This window comes from Oncorhynchus mykiss, chromosome 19, assembly GCF_057628025.1.
Source record: "Oncorhynchus mykiss isolate SJ-2025 chromosome 19, ASM5762802v1, whole genome shotgun sequence".
Classification (NCBI taxonomy): Eukaryota; Metazoa; Chordata; class Actinopteri; order Salmoniformes; family Salmonidae; genus Oncorhynchus; species Oncorhynchus mykiss.
The window spans coordinates 17,891,469-17,913,465 of NC_143040.1; the positions used below are offsets into that span (position 1 = coordinate 17,891,469).

Below are 21,997 nucleotides of genomic sequence, written 5' to 3' on the forward strand. Positions count from 1 at the left end.
TAAAAGGCCACTAAAATGTGCAGTTGTGTCACACAACGTCACACATTTTAAGGGAGAATGCTGTGCGTCCCATTGTTGAAATGCCTGACTTCGATGACCTGGTGAAATTATACTTTAGAATGTATTTATCTGTATTTATTTAACTAGGCAAGTCAGTTGGAAGGTGTCCCTTCGACTGGACGGTTGAGCTAACGTAGACTAATGCGATTAGCATGAAGTTGTAAATAACAAGAACATTTCCCAGGACACAGACATATCTGATATTGGCAGAAAGCTTAAATTCTTGTTACTCTAACTGCACTGTCCAATTTACAGTAGCTATTACAGTGAAATAATACAATACTATTGTAGGAGGAGAGTGCACAATTTTGAACACAAAAAGTTATTAATAAAAAATGTGCCATATTTGGGCAGTCTTGATACAAAATTTGAACAGAAATACAATGGTTCATTGGATCAGGTAAACTTTGCACATACACTGCTGCTAACTAGTGACCAAAATGTATATTGAACCTGGGCTGGAATAACATTATGGCCTTTTTCTTGCATTTCAATGATGATGGTACAAATAAAATACAAAATAACGTTGTTTTTTTGTATTATCTTTTGCCTATGTATGTTATGTTGTGAATTTGAACATGAACTATGCCCTTATTTAAGATGACTGTTTTTGTACAATGTACCCAATGATTAATGAAAACTTGCTCGGTAGGTCTATGTCCTCATTGTGGTTTTACAGACGTCTTTAATACGTCTTATTTACACACTTTATTCAAATATTTATGAAATGCATATTGTTATATTTGGTAGCACTTATTTGTTTTTCCTTCGCCTCAACCCCTTTCGATGCGTGGAATGGATGTGGGTGGGGCTAGGTCTACATAAGGGTGCAATTTATTTTTTTTACTCACAAAAGCTCTGACTGAGGCCGATAGGGAAGCTTATTAAAGATCAGTGATACTATCAAGAGCAGTGTGCGGTTTCCTTTTTCCTTCATCTTGTTCAACTGTTACCATGCTCCTGCAAAAAAGATTGCTCAGATGTGCGAGTGCCTTTTGAATTTTGAACGATCTTTTACTTTTATTTTGAACGATCTTTCTATTGTGTTATATTCTCCTACATTCCTTTCACATTTCCACAAACTTCAAAGTGTTTCCTTTCAAATGGTACCAATAATATGCATATCCTTGCTTCAGGGCCTGAGCTATAGGCAGTTAGATTTGAGTATGTCATTTCAGGTGAACATTTAAAAAAAGGGGCGGATGCTTAGGAGGTTTAACTAACTATTTAGCAGTCTTATGGCTTGGGGGTAGAAGCTGTTCAGGGTCCTGCTGGTTCCAGACTTGGTCCATCGGTACCACTTGCCATGTGGTAGCCGAAATAACATTCTGACTTGGGTGGCAGGAGTCTGACATTTTTGGGGGCTTTTCTCTGAGACCGCCTAGTATAGACGTCCTGGATGGCAGGGAGCTGCTCTCAATTGTGCCACTGTATAACCTTTTGAGGATCTGAAGGCCTTTGCCAAATCTTTTCAGCCTCCTGAGGGGGAAGAGGCATTGTAGTGCCCTCTACACAACTGTGTTGGTGTGTTTGGACCATGATAACGTCAGAGCGTTCATACATCTTGCGCTTCATAGAGCAGAGCTCTTGTGAAACAAGTTGTCAAGGAAGTGAGTTTCTGTTTATCCAGCACCTCCCATCAACCAATCATGTCAATGCGGAGCTATACGGAACCTTAGGCATTGTTACAAAATTTGGGAGATGCAAGGCGATATGGTACAGAGCTTGATTTGGCCTCCGGAGGCTCCGCAATTATGTCAAACCCTCCGGATCGCAAATACGGAGTAGGCATAAGTTGGCTTTAAGTGATGTGGACACAGAGGAACTTGAGCTCTCGACCAGCTCCACTACAGCCCTGTTGATGTGGATGAGGACATGCTCGTCCCTCCATTTCCTGTAGTCCACGATCAGCTCCTTTGTCTTGCTGACGTTGGGGGAAGAGGTTGTTGTCCTGGCAGTCTCTGACCTCCTCCCTATGGGCCAGGGATGGTCAACTTTTGTAGGCCCGCGGACTAATACAAAAAAGGTTTGTCTCTCAACTTACTGTTGAGAGTTAGAATAATAGAATACAGAAGGTGCAATTTCAAAATGTGGTTGTGCATCAGCAGTCACTTAATTAGCCCATGTCAGCAAAGCATTTTTAGATTGGTAAGTTAGTCTAGCGACCAGCTATCTAAACTTGTAGTAAGCAAGGTCGAATTACCGACTGGGGTGGGGCCCATTGATCATCAGTTATCATATTAAAAACGGCAAACATTTGCCTCCACCCTATGGCAAAATAAGTAGAATTGCAGGAAAGTAGCTGATCCACGAGCCACTGCAGCCCCTTATGATGAGTTCTGTTTTTTTGTGGCCCCCACACCCCCATCAGTTGCCCATCCCTGCTATAGGCTGTCTCATCGACGTCAGTGATCAGGCCTCCCACCGTCGTGTCGTCGGCAAACTTAATATTGGTGTTTGGAGTTGTGCACAGTTACATAGTGTCGGGTGAACAGGGAGTATAGGAGGGGACTATACACGTACTCCTGAGGAGCCCCCGTGTTGAGGGGATAGTGTGGTGGATGTTTTGATTCCTACCCTCACCACCTGGGGGCAGCCAGCCAGGAAGTCCAGGATCCAGTTGCAGAGGGAGGTGTTCAGTCTTAGGGTCCTTAGCTTAGTGATGAGCTTGGAGGGCACAATGGTAGTAATCTTCTCGTGAACATGATGATGATAGCTTAAGTGGCTGGGCTACTGTCAGAATACAAACAACCTGGTATTATTGTTGAAGCCATATCAGACATGTTACCAACTTGCCTGGCTAGCTAGCTTTTAGACTAAAGTGCTGGGGTGTATTCATTAGTCAGATTCCATCAGCAAACTGAGCAAAATGGGGCGGGACCTACCTACATTTCCCCAATAGAAACTCGTTTTTGTGGAAAAATGTTTTTGGTTTGGAGTAAATGACTTCCCTTGTAGAACATTTTGCAACAGACGAAACGTTCTGCAATTATTTTTTTTTACTAAAGATCTCACTCCTGGGGTGTAATCTTCCACCACTAATTGGCAACAAGTTTCGTTGGCAACTAAAACGAGTTTCCTTTGTGACAAATTCAGGTAGGTCCCGCCCCGTTTAAGAAACGTTTTGCAACAGAATCTGTGCACCCCGATGTACAGTATGTAACTAGTTAATGGGCTATGGAAGATAACGTTATCATTACGTTGACTAACATGAGCTAATTCCCATACCATTGGGCATATTATTCACTGTGTTAAAGGACAGAGATAAAACAGAATTTGAACTTCACGGGGACATTTGTGTAACGTTAGGTAAATTGCCGTTAGCTAGTTAGCTACAGTAGCTAGAGTTACTGGCTAACGTTATGAAACGTGACCCTGTTTAAATTATTCGGCTACAAAGCGCTGTAAATAAAAGTCCGAGCTATACTTAAAATATTTCCTAAAGAAAATGTTTTTGAATTAAGTAAACAAACATACTGCAGAAGGAAACGTCAACCACCACTTCTTTCAAACACGAGAAGGTTCGCTGCTATTGGCTATAAACCGTAAACGTCAAATCCAACGCCTTCACGTAAATCTATGGGTCGCATTTGACCAATTACTACCACCTGCTGTTGTGTTTGTTTAGTGTGTGGTATTATTTTCAAACGTTTCAGATGCTGCATGTTCACAAAGGCAAAGTTCAGTGGAAGTCACAGTAAAGCCCAAATTTGATTTGAGTAATTTTATTCACAAGACAGTATTTGTTTTATTTTCATACAAAATACAAAACATTCCAAGACAAGTTGTATACAAAAACAAACTTTTAGGGAGATTACAGAAATGTCAGGTGTCTCATCTGCATCTAATCCTCACCTCAATGCATCTGTCCTACTCGATGATTGGTATTAACGTTTTAATAGACAGGTCATTGATAGGACCGTTACCTACCTGAGCCGCGTACCACAGCACCATGTGATCGTGCTTGTCGACACAGTCATAGTCCAGTGCTTGGAGGATGAAGTCAGCCTTTAACATAGCCCGGTGGAGATTCAGTGGTCCCATTGCTTCCTAGGCAATTCAAATCAACTGGTGAAGGCGTTGTTGTTTTCTCTCTGTTCAGTGAACTCTTTACATCCGATTTAACAACACACTATTAATTAGTTGTAATTTGCTGACCCTAAAAACAGCGTCTCCTTACATGAAAATACCCACCGCCTCCAACTCTCTCTCACACACACACACTTACAAGAATACAAAGTAGTAGTGTGAAAGAGTGATTTGCTGTTGCTATTGGAAAGGGGAGTGGTTCTAGTAGTAAATCTATGCCAGACAATGAAAGGCCCACCACTCCACTCCATCCAACAATGACAAGTTGACCAATCCCACAGACTGTTGTCACACTGGATATAGACAGAGGGCAATTAAGTTCCCAATATCAATTCCTGAATTTAAAATACTTTGTACTGGACATTGGATTACTAAAACTGAGAGGTTGACAAAGGTCAAGGGAAATACTGGAAGCAATTTTGGAATCCATATCCTATCATAGCGGAGTCGATATTAAAACTGTAACAATCTAACTTAGATAGTAAAGGTGTGTTCACTACCATTACTAAACAGAACTCAACCGTAAAGATTCCATCTGATAAGTGATAGTGTGCACTGCAGTGTACTGAGGTGCTCTCTCCCAGCCTAGAGGTGCTTGGAATAAATGCTCTATAATGTAACTTACTTAGTAAAATAAAGTGTTACAATCATACGGTATAACCAACCATTTCAACAAGCACTCTATCTTTACAGGGAAAAATAAATAAAATCTATTTTAATAACAGTTGTTGATAACATTGCATTTATTTAGTTAAATATTCATATTTTCTCAGATTTACCTGTAAAACAATTATTGAGAGCTGATTCCAAAATCAATCCATAGAACCAGAACCATTAGGATCATACAGAACCTGAACCATTCAGCTGGCCAGTTATTTTCCTACAGCCACGAGCTTGACCCGGAGCACCTCAGCGAAGCCCTGTCCGAACCAGCAGGTGATGTCTGCCGTGTCCAAGGTGAAGAAGAAGAGTCTGTCCTTACAGCGGCTCCTCCGATACACTGACCTGGGGTCAGCAGATAGAACCCCTCTGATGGCGGCAGCAGCCTCTTTTGGACCACGCAGGAACCGGAACCTGGGTCGGTCATGAGATTCTAGAGAAACGGGGACATTCATAAAGGAAGAAGCCAGGCAAAATATATCTATTTTAACAATTATGGCAAAATGGATGACGGAGAAACATTAATTTTTTTAAATACCGTTGACTTTAATTTGGTAGAATAGTTTGGTGGTTCCAAACTTCTTCCATTTAAGAATGATTGAGGCCACTGTATTCTTGGGGACCTTCAATGCTACAGAAATGTTTTGGTACCCTTCCCCAGGTCTGTGCCTCGACACAATCATGTGTCGGAGCTCTACAGACAATCCCTGACATGCACTGTCAACTGTGGGACCTTTTATAGACAGGTGTGTGCCTTTCCAAATCATGTCCAATCAATTGAATTTACCACAGGGGGACTCATACATGGAAACAGGATGCACCTGAGCTCATTTTCGAGTCTCATAGCAAAGGGTCTGAATATTTATGTAAATAAGCATTTTTTTATATTTTTGTATAAATTTGTAAAAAAATATATACCCGTTTTCACTTTGTCATTATGGGGTAGTGTGTAGATTGAGGATTTTCTTTGAAATGTAATCCATTTTAGAATAAGGCTGTAACGTAACAAAATATGGAAAAAGTCAAGGGGTCTGAATACTTTCCCAATGCATAGGCTTACCTGTATTGATGGGGGCAAGAAACTCCCCCAGCTCTCTCTCTGCATGGGGTGTGAAGCGCACCTCCAGATTGGTCACAGGAGGCTCCCTGATCCAGCCAGCGATGGTGCTGTAGGCCTCTTCCCCATAGCAAGGCCTAGCACTATCCTCCACTGGCTCCAATGGCTTGGCTTTAGGGCCATCTGAAGCCTGAGACTTTCCTACAGAGCTCCCCAGGGTGAGGGGGTCATGTCCCTCGCTGATGTAGGCCTTGAGCTCCCCCAGCACAGTGGTGATGTCTTTGTCCAGGGCTTTCGGAGCAGAAGAGCTGGAAGCATCGCCTGGATGGAGGATGTGAACTTTGGATTTGTCTTTTGAGTGGAGTATTCTGGGGTCTGTGCTATGACTATCCTGTCTCTCAACCCCCAAGTCCAACTGGGGATCAACAGTACAGGAGGACGAAGCTACTGAGTCTGAATGCAGCGTCTCCACACTGGTGGTCCCCTCTTCTGATGGTACACTGGTGGTCCCCTCTTCTGATGGTACACTGGTGGTCCCCTCTTCTGATGGTACACTGGTGGTCCCCTCTTCTGATGGTACACTGGTGGTCCCCTCTTCTGATGGTACACTGGTGGTCCCCTCTTCTGATGGTACACTGGCGGTCCCCTCTTCTGATGGTACACTGGTGGTCCCCTCTTCTGATGGTACACTGGTGGTCCCCTCTTCTGATGGTACACTGGTGGTCCCCTCTTCTGATGGTACACTGGTGGTCCCCTCTTCTGATGGTACACTGGTGGTCCCCTCTTCTGATGGTACACTGGTGGTCCCCTCTTCTGATGGTACACTGGTGGTCCCCTCTTCTGATGGTACACTGGTGCTCTCAGGTTGGACGCCACAGTCATAAGTATCTGTGTCCATGTCCACTCTACTGTGTGGGGAGTCATAGTCAGAGATGTAGGGTTTGATATCGAGGACAGGGGTGCCTGCGATCATGTCTATCTCACTCAGATGAAGTGTGTCACCTTAAAGTAGAAAGTGAACTGTTTATTTCATAAAATACACCAATCCACATAGCAGGCAGTTCGACACTGAACGATAGTGTGCCTATGGCATGCCAAGCTTAGCAATTATGGAGACAATAAGGCTAAGCATATCTGCAATAATGTCGGACACACCCACAAACTCTCTCTCTCACACACACACAATGTACTGCTCAATCTGAAATGAGACTCTGCAACATTCTGGGGATTATATATATTTGGGGATGCACCTTTAGACGGAGCACCGTCACACTGCGCAGAAGAGCAAAGCAATTCGAGCTGTTTTTGGCGACTGATACTAACCTGTGACTCTGTCCAGCTTGGCCAGGGTCAGACCCAGGGCGTTGGGCCGGTGGGGGCTACGTGTGGAGTACACCCCAACCCTCTGGCCGTTCAGTCTGGGTGGCTTCACCTTGGCCTTATAACTCAGGTGGCCGTTCTTATGGAACAGGAAGATGACCCTGGAAATGGAATGAGTGAAAGCAGGATAATGTATTTACTGTACAAGTGTAGACAAATTGGGAATAATGGGATGTAAGTTGATCAAAACAGTTCATGACAAAGAAAATTATTGTCACATCCTTGATACGTTTAACTAATGAGAGAACTGTCTTTGCAAAAAATACATTTTGTTTTATGTAATACTGACATTTCTACCTTCTTAAACAGCCTTAAGTTTAGCTACCTACCCCCTCCACTAAGTTTGGCTCCCTATCCCCGTCTCTAGTACATACCAGACATGAGAGTAGTTATCCAGGCCGACCAGTGAGTGTTCAGGGTTGTTGAAGACACTCTGCTGGATCTGAAGGGTGGCCCTGGAGGGCCCACATATGGTTGGCTGTCTTGGGGTGCCATTCTTCACTGAGAAACAGGAGCTGATGTAACCTATGGGGACTGTCTGGATGGTCCCTGTGAAGGAGAAATTGACATTTTAAAAAATGATTAAAGGTCCATTATCTAGCTTTGTACCAGACCAAACATATTTCAGATAGAAATGCAAGCTATAGATATGTCATTCTCATAGAAAATGATTCCCATTGGAAGAAAGTCTGATAAGCGGAAGATCCTTTGTGTGCGATATTTCTATATTGATTCTATATTGAATAGAAGTTCTAATTAAGTGCCAGTCAGATAAAGCTAAACAATGATCAAGACAAGTCATGCGAGGAAGATATAAGCGAGAAATCGAGTGCCTTAGTCAGCTACCTTTCTCAAGTGAATTCCGTGTCTCTAGTTCTGCCTGTGGCCTTGGCTGACTCTTTGGAGATCGACTCTGGCCAATGTGTGTCAAAGCAGACTGGAGAGATGTCATGTGTTTTCGATGAGAACGAACAGCACTGTCCAACAATTGCCTGGGTGGGGGGGGAACATTTTAATACCTGTGTTGACACATTATGGTCAGCAGCATATAGTCAGTATGTAATACAAATAACGACTTAGCTAGATTTAGCTAGTTTTTTTCCAAGATGCCATGCGTTACATCTAGCATTTATTTCATACCTGAGATTCTTGATTTCTTTTCGCATGACAGATATCTGCTGGTTGAGTTTGTTGACATGCTCGGTACAGTTGCAAGTGGCAGACATTTTGATAGTGTCTTGATTGCTTTGCTAGTTTGTCATTGATTAGATTAAATAATCAGAATTCATACAATAACATCTGATAATGTTGTAAAATATCAGAGATTGTTTGTGCTGCCTAACAAAAGTACACATCTCTGCTGAAATGCTTCCGCACATGTGTGTCGTCATTTCTAGCTGGCCAACCAGCAACTTACTAATGGAAAGCGGTGACTGAGTGCTGTAGCAAGCATGCGCAAATGATTATGTAAATTGTGAAGCAAAATTTCAAACTCGTGTCCTGATGGGGAGTTATGGATGAAACTCGTAGAAATAACTATTTTTAATGGTTGTCCGTTTAGAGAAATGCCAAAACAACATGTCTACTGTAATATTGAATATATATAATGACTCCTTCGAGATTGTTTCACTACTGTAAAAGGACAGCAGAGGGTACTATTGAGCAACTGAGACTTGTTCTTGTTTTGTAGATGATCATAACAAGGAGACAGTCATATTATCAACAAAGCATCACACCTTTATTATCATAGCGCTTATCTCAAATAAACCATTGGTATAAAAAATGTAAAAATCACAATTAGAAAACACAGTTACCAGAAATGATTAAATACAAATGTACTTTCAAATGCTGCCATGTTTAGCTTGTACAACTCATTTATTAAATACAGACAATGCAGTTCTTGCCACATAACACATTTAGACACCATTCATGAAGCAAAAATAAATAAATCCATGTGTCGGTTTAAAGCTGGAATTCATGCATTTCATTGTACATTACATTTCATATCCATACTCTATCAGGCTCAAAATGACAAAGATGAGTTAACCAGTAAGGCTAAACTGCATCACGTCTCAAATGCACATGTTGACAGAATAGATTACATTGCATGTAATCTGTCTGTATTTTATCAGAGGCCAGATCTGAGTGGATTTCAGAAGACGTTTCTTGGTGGATGATCTTGTGAAGGAACACCAGTGTAGAACCTTGGGAACGTAGAGAACACTCTATTCTGTTCAGGCACATTGACAGACGGCTCTTCACTTGACCCTATGACAGAAAGGTGGTTAGTTTAACATTTCTGATTATGCTATATGTGACGAGATCATATCCCCCACAGCTAGATAACATCCCAATGAGCTCATTGGCCAGACACTTCAGTAAATTCAGAAGTCAAGTACATGACTGCAAAGAGACATTCATTAATTGATGCCATTAGTACCTTGATCAGTGCCCCAGTTGTTTTGAGATGGAGGGATGTCTTCCTTCTCATCAGGACCCAAGTCCTCAATCAGCACCTGGTCCAGGGTATCACTACCCTGGTCACTGCCTTCTGTGTACAGGGTCTCCAACAGGGATGGTGCAGGGGCAGTAACAGGGTTAGACATTGGAGAAGGGGCAACAACAGCCACAGGAGCAGGGGCGAGGATAGGGATAGGGTCTGGGACGGGGGGGACATACGCCGGTAGGGATTCTGGCGGGCTATGGTCCACCGGAAGGAATGGGGATAGTGAGATCAAGGTAGGGGCAGGGGTGACTTCCACTGGTTTGGACACCACCTTTACAATGACAGCCTCCTGTTCTGGCTCTTCCTGGGAAGCCGGGAGCTCCGGTGTTGGATCAGTCTTCCTCGGCCTTCCTCGTCTTCCCGAGCTACTCTTCTCCTCTCTTCCCCTCGCTCTCTTCCTCCTGCTCTCTACCCTGAAGTCACACAAATAGAAATGTAATCGTGGGTCGTCATTACACTTCCTCGCAACTGGAATGTTTACACTTTGCAGCAGATTACGTTGTTAAGCTTGGCGATATTCAATCATTCATTGTTGATAGTGCAAAGTCCTTGATCTAAACGTGTGGTGCCAATAGTCGGAAACGCCTAAGCAACCTTTGGTTTCCTCTTGCTTCATATTGGACAATGTGGGCTGGAAGACTGATAGACAGCCAAATACGATCATGATCAAATATACTGTTTCATGTACACAACTTTATTTATGCATGTACACATCTTTTACTATTTCCTGCTCTTACATTCTTTAAACATACAAAAACATAAAGTCATGTTAAGTGGCTTTTCAGCCAAACTTATTTAAGCACGTAAGCACTAAGGACAAAGGGCTTGGCAGCTGTATTGAAGCCCACATAGTCCACTCAAGTTTCTAGTTAAACACGTTTGTCGGCTGAAGCAGAAAACCGTTATTAGTGGTTGAAATCTAGGCCTCTTCCTAACTCTAACATGTTTGTTAGAGGATGAGTGTGCATTACTAGTTCTGCACCTCTTCTCAATGTCTACATTTACCCATAAACCCACTGGTTAATCGCCTTCTCCTCGGCCTCTGCCTTTCTTTTCTTGAGAAGGTCTCTGTCTCTTAGTCGCCGCTGGATCCCACCTGTAACACCGACCAACATACACCAGTCAGTCAGTCAGTCAGTCAGCTGTCAACGACAGACAGGACACTTCACTCTCATTCCGCATTTGAATTCTATTACATCAATAGTCCGAGTGTAAGACACATTTAGTAAATATCGTAATAAACCAACAATGATTCAATAAAAATTGGGTTACTTAGGCACTTTGTTTCATTATGATTTGTTTCACTGTCCTCTCTGTACTTGATCAATTACTGGTTTATGCTGTAGTAACAAAACTCTCTCCATATTTGAATGCTCCAGTAGTTTATGCTGTAGTAACAAAACTCTCTCCATATTTGAATGCTCCAGTAGTTTATGGTGTTGTATGATTTGTGTCAGAAATTGACTGCAAATCCAATGCAGCTATATAGCAGCAATTGTATAAACCATCAGCATACCAAAGTATAGGATGATAGTACATATTATACCATGGCATTGTTGAATACTCCTTTCTGATTGGCTTGAAGGGCATTCTAGAGCGTGCATTATTTCCCTATAACTCACTCTATATTTGCACGGTAGAATTCAATGGCTATTACATTGTTTGAGCTGCTTTTGAAAGAAAAAGTTTAATTGAAAACAGTATTGTATAGGATGATTAGTACATGTTAGTACATGGTGTCTGGGACTACAAACATACAGTATGAGACAAACAGACTCAGACAGAGAACATCTACAGTAAAAGTGTCTTCCAAATACATGTTCCTATTGAGTTGCAATCATCTTAATGGTACATCTGTTTGGACAGATCAACCATCAGTAAGTCCTTTGTGACCCAGTTTGCAGCCAAATACATTGGCAGGAATATGCATGAATAGAGCCAATGTTAAAAAATAAAAGGACAGTATGACATACTAATACTGGGACTAAGATAGTAACCTTTTCCAGAGAACAGTGGTACATCTGAGAAATAATAGGATATTTCACTATAAAACAGAATAGAGACAATGTTCAGAGGTCATTTACCTTGGTTATCATTGGGATTTTTATATTCCAACTCTGGTTTCTCTTTATCGAACATCCCCTCCATTTTGCCTCCTGTAGAAATGAATGTAACTTGTTGAGAGGGGCAAGCGAGCAGAGAGGGGTAAAAACGTTGATAAAAAAAGAAGTCCCGCCCCCCAAAAATCCTTATCTGGTTAACCATTACCATAGCCCTGCAAGAGTTCTTATGGCTCAGCTCTTATCGTATTTGTAAAGGTGGAGGAGTTGGCACAAAACGGGTATAAAAAAGCAGGCCATGTTGCTGGCTGTGTGTGTGTGTGTGTGTGTGTGTGTGTGTGTGTGTGTGTGTGTGTGTGTGTGTGTGTGTGTGTGTGTGTGTGTGTGTGTGTGTGTGTGTGTGTGTGTGTGTGTGTGCGTGTGTGTGTGTGTGTGTGTGTGTGTGTGAGAGAGAGAGACAGAGAGAGAGAGACAGAGAGAGAGTTGTCATGGGGCTGCCTATACAGATGTGTGTGTCTGAGAATAGCAGCACAGTATAAATAAAAGGTGCGGAGTGTGTCACTGGTGCTCAGGAGAGAGAATGACCGAATTCAGGCAATTTCTCTCTTGGTGTTATGCAATATCCAGTCAGTGATATGAGAAGGAGCACAGTAGGGTTCAACAAGAGAAAATAAAGCCCAGAGGGACTGAGGCAGACAGTGTAGGTAGGCTAGCTAGCTGTGAGTCAACGCTTCTGGGATTGACTGTGTGCAGCTCGTTAGAAGGGTATAGCCATAGACATGCACACATTCCGGAAGGCTCCACACCGGCCCTACATACATACAGTGTTTGACTTGGACTGAAAAAGGTGCCACCGGGACTCATTTTGGGTGACGGTACTGTTTATATTTAGGTGCAGGAGTTCCACAATACTTTTAAACTAATATTCTTTAAGAGGAACAGGAGCTCAAGCAGTAGAACATTTGAGGTGCCGATACTCATCTCTGGGGAGCTCCTGCCCAAGTCAAACACTGAATACATAGTCTACATACTTTAGGCCATGTATTTTTCTCTTTCGAGAACTACAGTACAGAGAAAATGTATCCTATATACCAGATTCACTGGAACTACAGTATACATTCCTATAAGTTGGAAAGTAAACACAATGTCTTCCAATCCATTCACTGAATACTATTTAGTCTGACAAGAAGATATCTTTATGGCTGTTGTTTTTTCTTTCTTACAAATGAAGAACATAGCCAAAAAACCTTGAAATACCGCCATGTTTTGTTTTTGAATCAGGCGGCAAAAGTAGCACCCCTACCCCGCGACTCAGGGTCTTCTACAGTAGAGTGGAGGCATAACCATCTTATCTCATCGCAAGGGAGCTGCTCATTCTCTGGGCGTGTTCTCAATCTTCTCCCTGCACATTGAAGCCTCAACCTGCTGTGTCTGAGCCAGTGAGCCTCTCTGGAAGCCACTGCTTCACTAGAGCAAATAAGACTCAACTGCCTATCAGTCTTCAGTCAGGCACAGTTCTACTAAGAGGCCCTATACTTGATTACTGTACTTAGCCTAGTTTCTGGCTTTGGAATTTTGTGTCAAATATAATTTTTCTCAAACAATAATTTTACATCAACTTAGTAGACAGCCAAGTACTTTGTTAGCCATTGAAAAAACTAAGTAAGCCATAGCCTAAACAGTTCATTCTGGGAGACTAGCAATTTCCAATGAAAGGCCACAAAGAGTACTGCCCTACAAATAATCTATGGACTACCAGATATGTGACACCTCCTCTATTTTCATCTTCAGCTTTGGAGGAGAGTTTGACAATGACACTTATGCAGAACAATTTGCAAAGCAATAGTAGGTTACCAAAATAATAACTCAATGTGCAACAAATGAGGACACACACACATACACAAAACTACCTTGAAAAATGTGTGTTGAGGAAAATCAGTTTGCCGGGATCCTGCTGTCAGAATCAAATCAACTAACACACTAACACTTCCGTGGATATTATACTCAGCCGGTTCACAATATTGTACCCCCTTCTGTCTCTTTAAGGGGCAATCTGCCCTTGCTACATCCATTTTTGGATGTATGAATTAATGATATGTACCCATTGATTCTTGAAGAATATAATTTATAAATGCCTCATGAGCTTAGTTCAACTATCCTACCTCATCAGAACCCAAAATATAAGCTTTTTTTTACTCCAATGTTTGTAAACAAATTAGCCTCAAAACATGGTTAAAATTATAATTTTGATTTCATGGCTGGTCAGTCCTTGCATCCATACCTCTGTCTATGAATTGAGTGTGGTTACATGACTCCCTCAGCCGTTTACTAAAACAGGGGCAGCGAAAAAACACTCTGTTTCCACTGCTGATTGCCCCTTTAAAGGCTTGCACATATTTCTAAGCAATCGATTAGATAAGCAGATACAGTCAGAGAGGAGAGAAGGCACCCACACACACCCATAATGCATGATAACCTCATGAGTTTGAGGAGGCTGTACAAAGACATTGCAGTGCCCTCTCCTGGTAAATACTTTCTATTACCGATTACCATGTTCAAAACATGGTTGAAATGTACAGCGTAGTACAGTAGGTCCTGTAATGGTATTTATTTTAGAACATTGATTTTAAGATAGTTACATTCATATCCAAGATACAAAACTGCTGTTTTCATGTTTTACATATTGTGATTTAAAAGCTGTGATTGCGATTTTACAAATGTTACCACCATATTAATTAAAATCCATCCCAAAATAGAAACACATAGCTATCTCAAGCATAGTAATGGTATAGGTGCCGTTAGTCTTGAATGGGACACACGTTGGTGACCTGACTAGATCCTACGAAAGGCTTTTGTAGAGATGCACCTAGAGATGCAAGAGACTCTTTCATTGAAAAACATTTAAATAAATAAATTGGCTTGTTGATGAATATCAATTTCCACTAAGGTAATTTGTTGCTGGTTCATAATTGCCATAGGTTTAAGTGTTTCTTGTCCTGACAGAGAGAAGGTGCTCTTTGGTGGTAGCGGGAGGCACACTGGTGGTTTCTTCTGCTTCGGGGATCTTGCGTCTCTATGCAGGAAGCGTAAGGGAGAAGTACCCCATCACGGTGTGCATATACAATGCTCCCTTCACTGTAAACCAAATAAACGCACTCTACTTACCGGTTCTAATAAAAGGGAAAATTTTATGAGATTATCAGGCATCGTCATACTGCTTGAGATGCTGATTATTATAAAATGAAATAAGTGTACACACATTAAATAGGGTGTAATGTTTATTGAGCATATGTACATTAGGACAACAATGTAATGTGTTTAGGTTACGTTGAAATGTACTGATAAACAAAGAATGCTATGAAATTAATTTGCCGCTGCCTTGTCAACAGGTATCTTATTAAATTCAAAATAAGGCCTTTTAAGTACAATAATTAGGTGGTTGCTTGGGTTTGAACCTGTTACACACGTACCAGTGTGTATTATACACGTGTGAAATGGAAATGTACTTTTTGCATATCCCAAATCCCCCGGAGACACCCTCGAAGTGTGGGGTCAAGGCTGGGAGGAGGGGAGCTCAAACATCTCTGCTGTAGATGTTTGAATTAAGTAAATAATAGTCCAGATTTCATTTGTTTTTTCTTTAGCAATTTTGCAATGATTTCTGATTATGTAATCAATTGATTTATTAAATAAGTTTCAAATAATCTCCGAATTACAGAATGTTACAAACTGGTTATTTTCATAAAAATAATCAAATAAAAAGACTGACAAAAAACAGTTGTTTGAAATTAGAATTGTACATAATACATCACTTTTCCCCCCAGAAATAAATCGCACATCAGTTGTTTCATGGCAGCGTCATGTTCTGTGACTGCAATGCCTGTTTAACCGCAGTGAGCGTTTCTGACCAGAGATGGCGCTATTGAGAATATATTTTGTTTTAGTCCCGTTTCCCTCCATGGTTTCTCCTCTCCGCGGGTAACTTGGCGTTTGGCTCAGTTCATTATACAGTCCCATATTCTTCCTCCATTAGGGCATCTCTCTGCCTTTGGACTGTATATAAATTACACCGACACCCAAGAGAAAAGTTCAACTTTCGTAGGGCGAGATGGACATGAAGAAGAGGATCCACTTGGAACTAAGAAACAGGACCCCATCTGATGTAAGTCGTGCCTTTTAAACCAAACCTTTAGTTTTCTGGCTAGCTTGCTACTTTTTTTTGCTTTCCAAGTGACCTGTGTAGCTAATGATGACCACATGGGCTTAATGTTTCTCATTTATTAATAGAGCGGAAAATACTTAACTGTAACAGGCTACATTACACTGTCCCCGTTGGGGCGTGAGGGGGGACAAGACAATATTCAATCGTTACTTTCGAAAGCCGATTATTGTTGCTTTCTGGCATTATTGCAGTGTTAACAGTTTCACAGTCACTGGGTAGATGTTGCACACACACGGTTCGAATGCACCAACGTCTCAATTATTTGTTAACTTCTACATCTGTGTTGTAGGAGACGTGTTTTTCCACGATGCGTTAGACATTGACGGAATGGTTTATTTTATATAGACCTTGGTAGCCATGTTTGTTGCTAGCATAAATTCTAAAATGGGGCGCCCTTTATTACAATGCACTTATATCCACAACAATAATCCAAAATCAAGTTTATCCCATACCCCTACTTTTGTGATTATTATTCATGAGATCACGGGTGGCTTCTTTTCAACATTTTCCACAAATTGGGTAGGGACACATTAGATAGCTAGTTTGCTAGCTAGCAAGCAAACAACATTAGTCATTAACGTGTTCTCACGAGCCATCCACATCTTGTAAGTTACAACTTACTATTACACCCCCCTTTCGATAGCTAGCAATAAACGTTTTATATTACTTTACTTGCTAAGAATCAACTGAAGTTGAGGAAATTAGCCAGCTACAATGTCGCCGATGATCTAACGTTACATGCCTACCCTCACGTTCCGTCAAATGTTATTGTTCGATTTGAGATTCATAAACTAAATAATAATTTCCCGCAAATGAAAGCTGATTTGTTAATGTTGCTAATTCGTAGCAGTCATCGAATGTTTGGTTCCCGCCATATTATTCACCACAACTACCACGAAAGCAAATTAAATACTTATTGACTGGCTAACCTCCACGTTCAGATTCGGTATTTTGTATGTTAATCATTTAAAATATCTAATGCTTCGGCTACCGACAATCTCCGAATAACGTGTTGGTCGTCGGCTAGTGCAATAGCCTGCTTGAATGACACGAGACAGAGGAAACTGCGTTCGGTGCGTGTGTTGCTAAAACTCTACGTTGACGCTCTCTGGTTTTCATGCAAACATTGATGAAAGTATTCTACATTGAAAGTTAATTTTAAGGGATGATTTTACGTAATTACTGCATGTAAACAGTCATCCATCTCCGGAGAGTTTAGAGAACTCTGCATACTGTATCTCAGGAATCGCCATGTTGTCATTCTGCCGTCTTTGAAGCTCTGGAGAAAGGAGGCTCCATCTTTGTTTGACTAATTTCCGTTCTGAATATTTCCTTCGACGTTGTTTACGAAACGGTGATCTAATGTAACAAACTGTTAAATCGGTCGTTCGTTCGACGACTAGGCGATCCATTTCCCCAATAAATTCGACTTGAAAATAAAAAAGTGTATCTTTACAGGGTATATTTGCAATCCTTTCCAATTGCTGTAGGGTAGGTAATGGCGGGCAGTCAGGCTTCTCTTGCAGGTCCTCAACTGCACGGCAGCGCTTAAAAGGGCAATGGCTAGCCTGTAGCGAGCTTGCTAACAAAAAGCATTGCATGTGTCATTAGTGACTGAACAGCGGGCAAGTGAAGGTAGAACTGTATTGTGCGGTTCTTCCTCGTGGCAGCTGGTTTAAAGAAACAACCGCGGTGCCTCGACATAAAACATCATGCAACCGAATACCTTTATTGATGGCTCCACTCGACAGCCTTATCAATGTTTCACTTTGCATCAATGTTTCACTTTGCCACTGTGCGAATCATGATATTTGACGTTCAGCGTTAACTTTCTTCAACCCTTTTATCGAGTTTTTGGTTGCGTAACGACTGTCCCTCACGTGAACTTTTTAAACGATGAGATTGTGTTGTGAGGAATTGACATGTTGCAAGTATTCATACATAAATCAGGAAAACGTCAGAATAACAACCACTTCTGTCGTTGAGGTCCATATTTTGTATATTGACCTTTTTCAACCATGAAGTTTAGATTCGATCGTAGTTTGGTTGTTGTATTGATGTCACAAGTTGTTGTTGCCAACATGTGACCATTATTAACATATTTTCCCACACCATTTTGCGTATATGCGTAAAATAAAGCTTTTATAATATGTGTGCATTCTCAATTTTAGAGTTTGTAGTGCATCTGTAAACAATGCATACATATGCTTTTCTTTGGATTACAATTTTACACATTTTTATAGGTACGAGAACTTGTCCTGGATAACTGCAGATCAAATGAAGGGAAAATCGAAGGTCTCACAGCAGAATTCGTCAATCTGGAATTCCTCAGTTTGATAAACGTTGGCCTAATCTCAGTCTCCAACCTTCCCAAACTTGGGAAACTCAAAAAGGTAATGTTTTTTTTTTTACACAAGTTACTTACAGTATAAACATTTTTTGTTGACTCCTTAAAAATACCATGTAAGTTCTGCCTGGGTGGTATAGATAGAGCCATTGTATGCATTCCTAATGGAAACCCATTCCCCATATAGTGCACTATTGAGGGCCCTTGTCAAAAGTAGTGCACTGTTGTGTAAGGAATAGGGTTCCTTCCATTTAGGGCATAGTCGTTGTTTTCTGAAAGACTGTTACTTACTTGGGAGTTTTTTTGTTGTTGTTGACAGAAGTGACTGATATCTTCACATTATGTTGCAGTTGGAACTCAGTGACAACAGAATCTCTGGTGGCCTTGACGTGCTAGCAGAGAAACTCCCCAACCTCACACATCTAAATCTAAGCGGAAACAAACTGAAAGACATCAGCACGTTGGAACCTTTGGTAGGTACACCAAACTCCAAGTAGAGCACAATACAGTGCGACACTGTCTCAGGCTGTGCCTCAAATGACACTATTCCTCGTATAGTTGGCAGGCAACTGTTTTAGACTCATTTCTGATTTGTTTCCCTATGATGTGGCTCTAGTCAAAATTTGTTTGCTAGCCTATATGGGCAAAGGTGTGCTCTAAAATTGAATTAGAGATTTATTCAGCCAGTGTTTTTTTTTTTCACCCCCTAATTAACCTACATCCATTTTGGTCCCACAGAAAAAGCTGGATGGCCTGAAGTCTCTAGACTTGTTCAACTGTGAGGTGACCAACCTGAACGACTACAGGGAGAGTGTGTTCAAGCTGCTCCCTCAGCTCACCTACCTGGACGGGTACGACGTGGAGGACCGAGAGGCATCCGACTCGGACGGAGAGGTCGACGGTGTGGACGATGATGATGATGAGGGTGGGCATCCATTTTTTTGTGTGTGTGTTTTGAGGGACAAATATGAGGACGTGTAGATGTGAGTTGAATGGGGGTCTTCTGTAGCTGAGTTGGTAGATCATGACGCTTGCAACATCAGGATAGTAGGTTCGATTCCCGGGATCACCCACACATGTATGCTCCCGTGACTAAGTCGCTTTGAATAAAAGCATCTGCTAAATGGCATATATTACTATATATTACAATCCATAATAGTATATCGTGGGTGTTTTGTCGTGCAAGGGAGTTTTATTGTGTATTTGTACTGTTTGTCGGCATGTGTCTGTGTGATAACTGACAATGGATGTGATTAGATTTTTATTAGGATCTCTTTTAGTCCTCAGTTGGCCTAATCTACCAAGAGTCCTTAAATATTAAATACAATTTATAATATTATCACATTTTCACATAACCGACATAATACACTGACATTGACCAGGTAAATACTCTAAGTCTGAAAAGAGAGAGTGATTCCTTCATCTACCATAGTCCTGCACAACCTTCCAATTTATTATATCTAAATGGATCTAATGTTTTGTTTGAATTTCTATATTGAAAGGTTTTTGGTTTGCTCAGATAAATTATTCAATTGCTCTGAATCGAAAACTGATGCATTTATTTTGTTTTTTAGAAGATGAGGAGGGAGAGGAGGAAGACTTTGATGAGGAGGATGATGACGACGAAGAGGGAGTAGAAGGAGAGGAGGAAGATGAGGTCAGCGGCGATGAGGAGGTAAACTCCTTTTTGGTTTGTTTGACTCAATAGTTTAAAAGATCAACAGGGGGCATATTGTTGATTCTGACCTGCTCTGTCCCTTCTCTCCAGGAGGAAGACCTTGGCATTGAAGGTGAAGTTGAAGATGAGGATGATGAGGACGACGATGAAGAGGGTATGTCATTGTCATACTTTTTGTCACGAGCTCATGTCCGAAACTCATGTTAAAAAGTTGAACTTTCGGATACTTTACTAAGTACAGTGTAATAACTCTTTCTCATTTCCCCTAGAAGTTGAGGCTGTCAAAGGCGAGAAGAGAAAGCGAGAACCCGATGATGAAGATGACGATGATGATGACGACGAGGACGACGATTAAGAGCAAAAAACAAGAGCCTGTCAAGTTACCAACCCCTTCCCTCTCCACCCTTACACCCTGCCTACGCCACGCCTCTCCTCTCCCCCAGCTTTGAGTCCCCGTGTGGGGAAAGACTGTACCGGATGGGTGGTCCGAGTGGAGCTGCCTCCGCCCCATGGAACCGAGAGCCATTCCCAAGGTTCTCAAGCAGCGCACCACTCCGCATTCCACAATTTCACTGTCAACTCCCCCTTTATGTATACCTGTGTGAGGACTTTGGGACTGGTATCTAGTTTTGGGTCTGTGCTTTTAATATTTTGTTGGATGAACTCTGAATTTATATTTTATGTTGTTGAATTTATTATTTCTTCCCCCTCTTCTTTTGTCTTTGTTTTATTTTCCGTTCCTTATCCCCCCAATAAAATGATTGCTATAGCAGCTGTGTGATAAGCGAGCTATGATTTTTTTGTGGCCGCCTGTTGCACAAATCAAGGTTGTAGCTACATTTTTACTTCCTGTATGACCAAACTGCTTTGTAAATAAAATGTTACAATTTTACGCTCTGCTCTCTTCCTGCCATACTTTTCTCTTGTCACATCTAGAGTTGAATGAATCTGAGTTAAGTGCACCCCCTGCTGATTGCAATAGGTTGCCTCAGTGAGAAAATTCTGTTACACTCATTTTTATATTACATAGAATATTAATTTCCTTAAGGCCCCAGAATGGATACTTCAAAGTCACTCTACAAGATGACATGTTGCACCTCATCATTTTATTATTTTGAATGGGAGGGAAGGAAAAAAATAGGAAGATGTGAAATCCACTTTAACCCCAGAGCTGCCATGTGTTCGCACTTCTCTTTGTATGTTTGACTTTGAGAGTTGCAAAAGAGGTTATTGGTTCAATTCTAATTTGTTTTGCTTTGAGTGCTCCTAGAGATTTGAGGATTCTAGTGCCCAAATGCCTGGTTTAGCATGTGCAGCACCACTGAGGACTTTCACCATTTTGAAGTAGTCAACTGGGTGGGACTTCCTATGGCTTAAGGAAAGATCACATAATTCCATCCAGGTCACCAGGAGGAATCAGCCAATGAATTAGACTTGTGAGGAAACATTCCATAACTGCAGATGGTAGTAAATTGCCAACCTTAATATGGCTGTGCAGCATGAGGTCTGCAGATGTGGCCAGTGCAATAAATTGCAATGTCCGTACTGTGAGATGCCTAAAACAGAGCTACAGGATGGACAGCTGATCGTCCTCGCAGTGGCAGGCCACATGTAACAACACCTGCACAGGATTGGTACATCCGAACATCACACCTGCGGGACATGTACAGGATGGCAACAACAACTGCCCGAGTTACACCAAGAACGCACAATCCCTCCATCGGTGCTCAGACTGTCCGCAATAGGCTGAGAGAGGCTGGACTGAGTACTTGTAGGCCTTATTGTAAGGCAGGTCCTCACCAGACATCACTGGCAACAACGTTGCCTATAGACACAAACCCACCTTCGTTGGACCAGACAGGACTGGCAAAAAGTGTCCTTCACTGACGAGTCGCGGTTTTGTCTCACCAGGGGTGATGGTCGGATTCTCGTTTATCG

At 41.6% G+C, this 21,997-nt stretch overlaps 3 protein-coding genes across 5 annotated transcripts; 1 reads left to right on the plus strand and 2 right to left on the minus strand.

The window, feature by feature from the left end:
• Positions 1–3,769: 3,769 nt before the first annotated feature.
• LOC110497347 (tRNA (adenine(37)-N6)-methyltransferase) lies at positions 3,770–8,664 on the minus strand. Its single transcript, XM_090210304.1, has 6 exons — positions 8,387–8,664; positions 8,093–8,238; positions 7,621–7,795; positions 7,190–7,347; positions 5,870–6,868; positions 3,770–5,242 (listed from the first exon to the last, which is right to left on the minus strand). Exons 1-6 carry the CDS (start codon positions 8,470–8,472, stop codon positions 5,022–5,024), a joined length of 1,785 nt encoding a protein of 594 aa, XP_090066430.1. The 5' UTR covers positions 8,473–8,664; the 3' UTR covers positions 3,770–5,021.
• Positions 8,665–8,960: 296 nt separating this feature from the next.
• On the minus strand, positions 8,961–12,148 carry hemgn (hemogen). Of its 2 annotated transcripts, none has more exons than XM_036933731.2 (4): positions 11,837–12,148; positions 10,770–10,848; positions 9,687–10,165; positions 8,961–9,514 (listed from the first exon to the last, which is right to left on the minus strand). In XM_036933731.2, the coding sequence occupies exons 1-4, from the start codon at positions 12,021–12,023 to the stop codon at positions 9,399–9,401; spliced, it is 861 nt and encodes a 286-aa protein (XP_036789626.2). In that variant the 5' UTR covers positions 12,024–12,148; the 3' UTR covers positions 8,961–9,398. The 2 variants fall into 2 exon arrangements, with proteins under 2 accessions (XP_036789626.2, XP_036789625.2); XM_036933730.2 differs by having other exon boundaries at positions 10,758–10,848; positions 11,837–12,034.
• Positions 12,149–15,081: 2,933 nt separating this feature from the next.
• Positions 15,082–20,951, plus strand: LOC118936735 (acidic leucine-rich nuclear phosphoprotein 32 family member D-like). Of its 2 annotated transcripts, none has more exons than XM_036933736.2 (7): positions 15,082–15,974; positions 18,278–18,427; positions 18,732–18,854; positions 19,120–19,306; positions 19,956–20,056; positions 20,150–20,213; positions 20,329–20,951. In XM_036933736.2, exons 1-7 carry the CDS (start codon positions 15,921–15,923, stop codon positions 20,412–20,414), a joined length of 765 nt encoding a protein of 254 aa, XP_036789631.2. In that variant the 5' UTR covers positions 15,082–15,920; the 3' UTR covers positions 20,415–20,951. The 2 variants fall into 2 exon arrangements, with proteins under 2 accessions (XP_036789631.2, XP_036789632.2); XM_036933737.2 differs by having other exon boundaries at positions 20,332–20,951.
• The last annotated feature ends 1,046 nt before the right edge of the window (positions 20,952–21,997 follow it).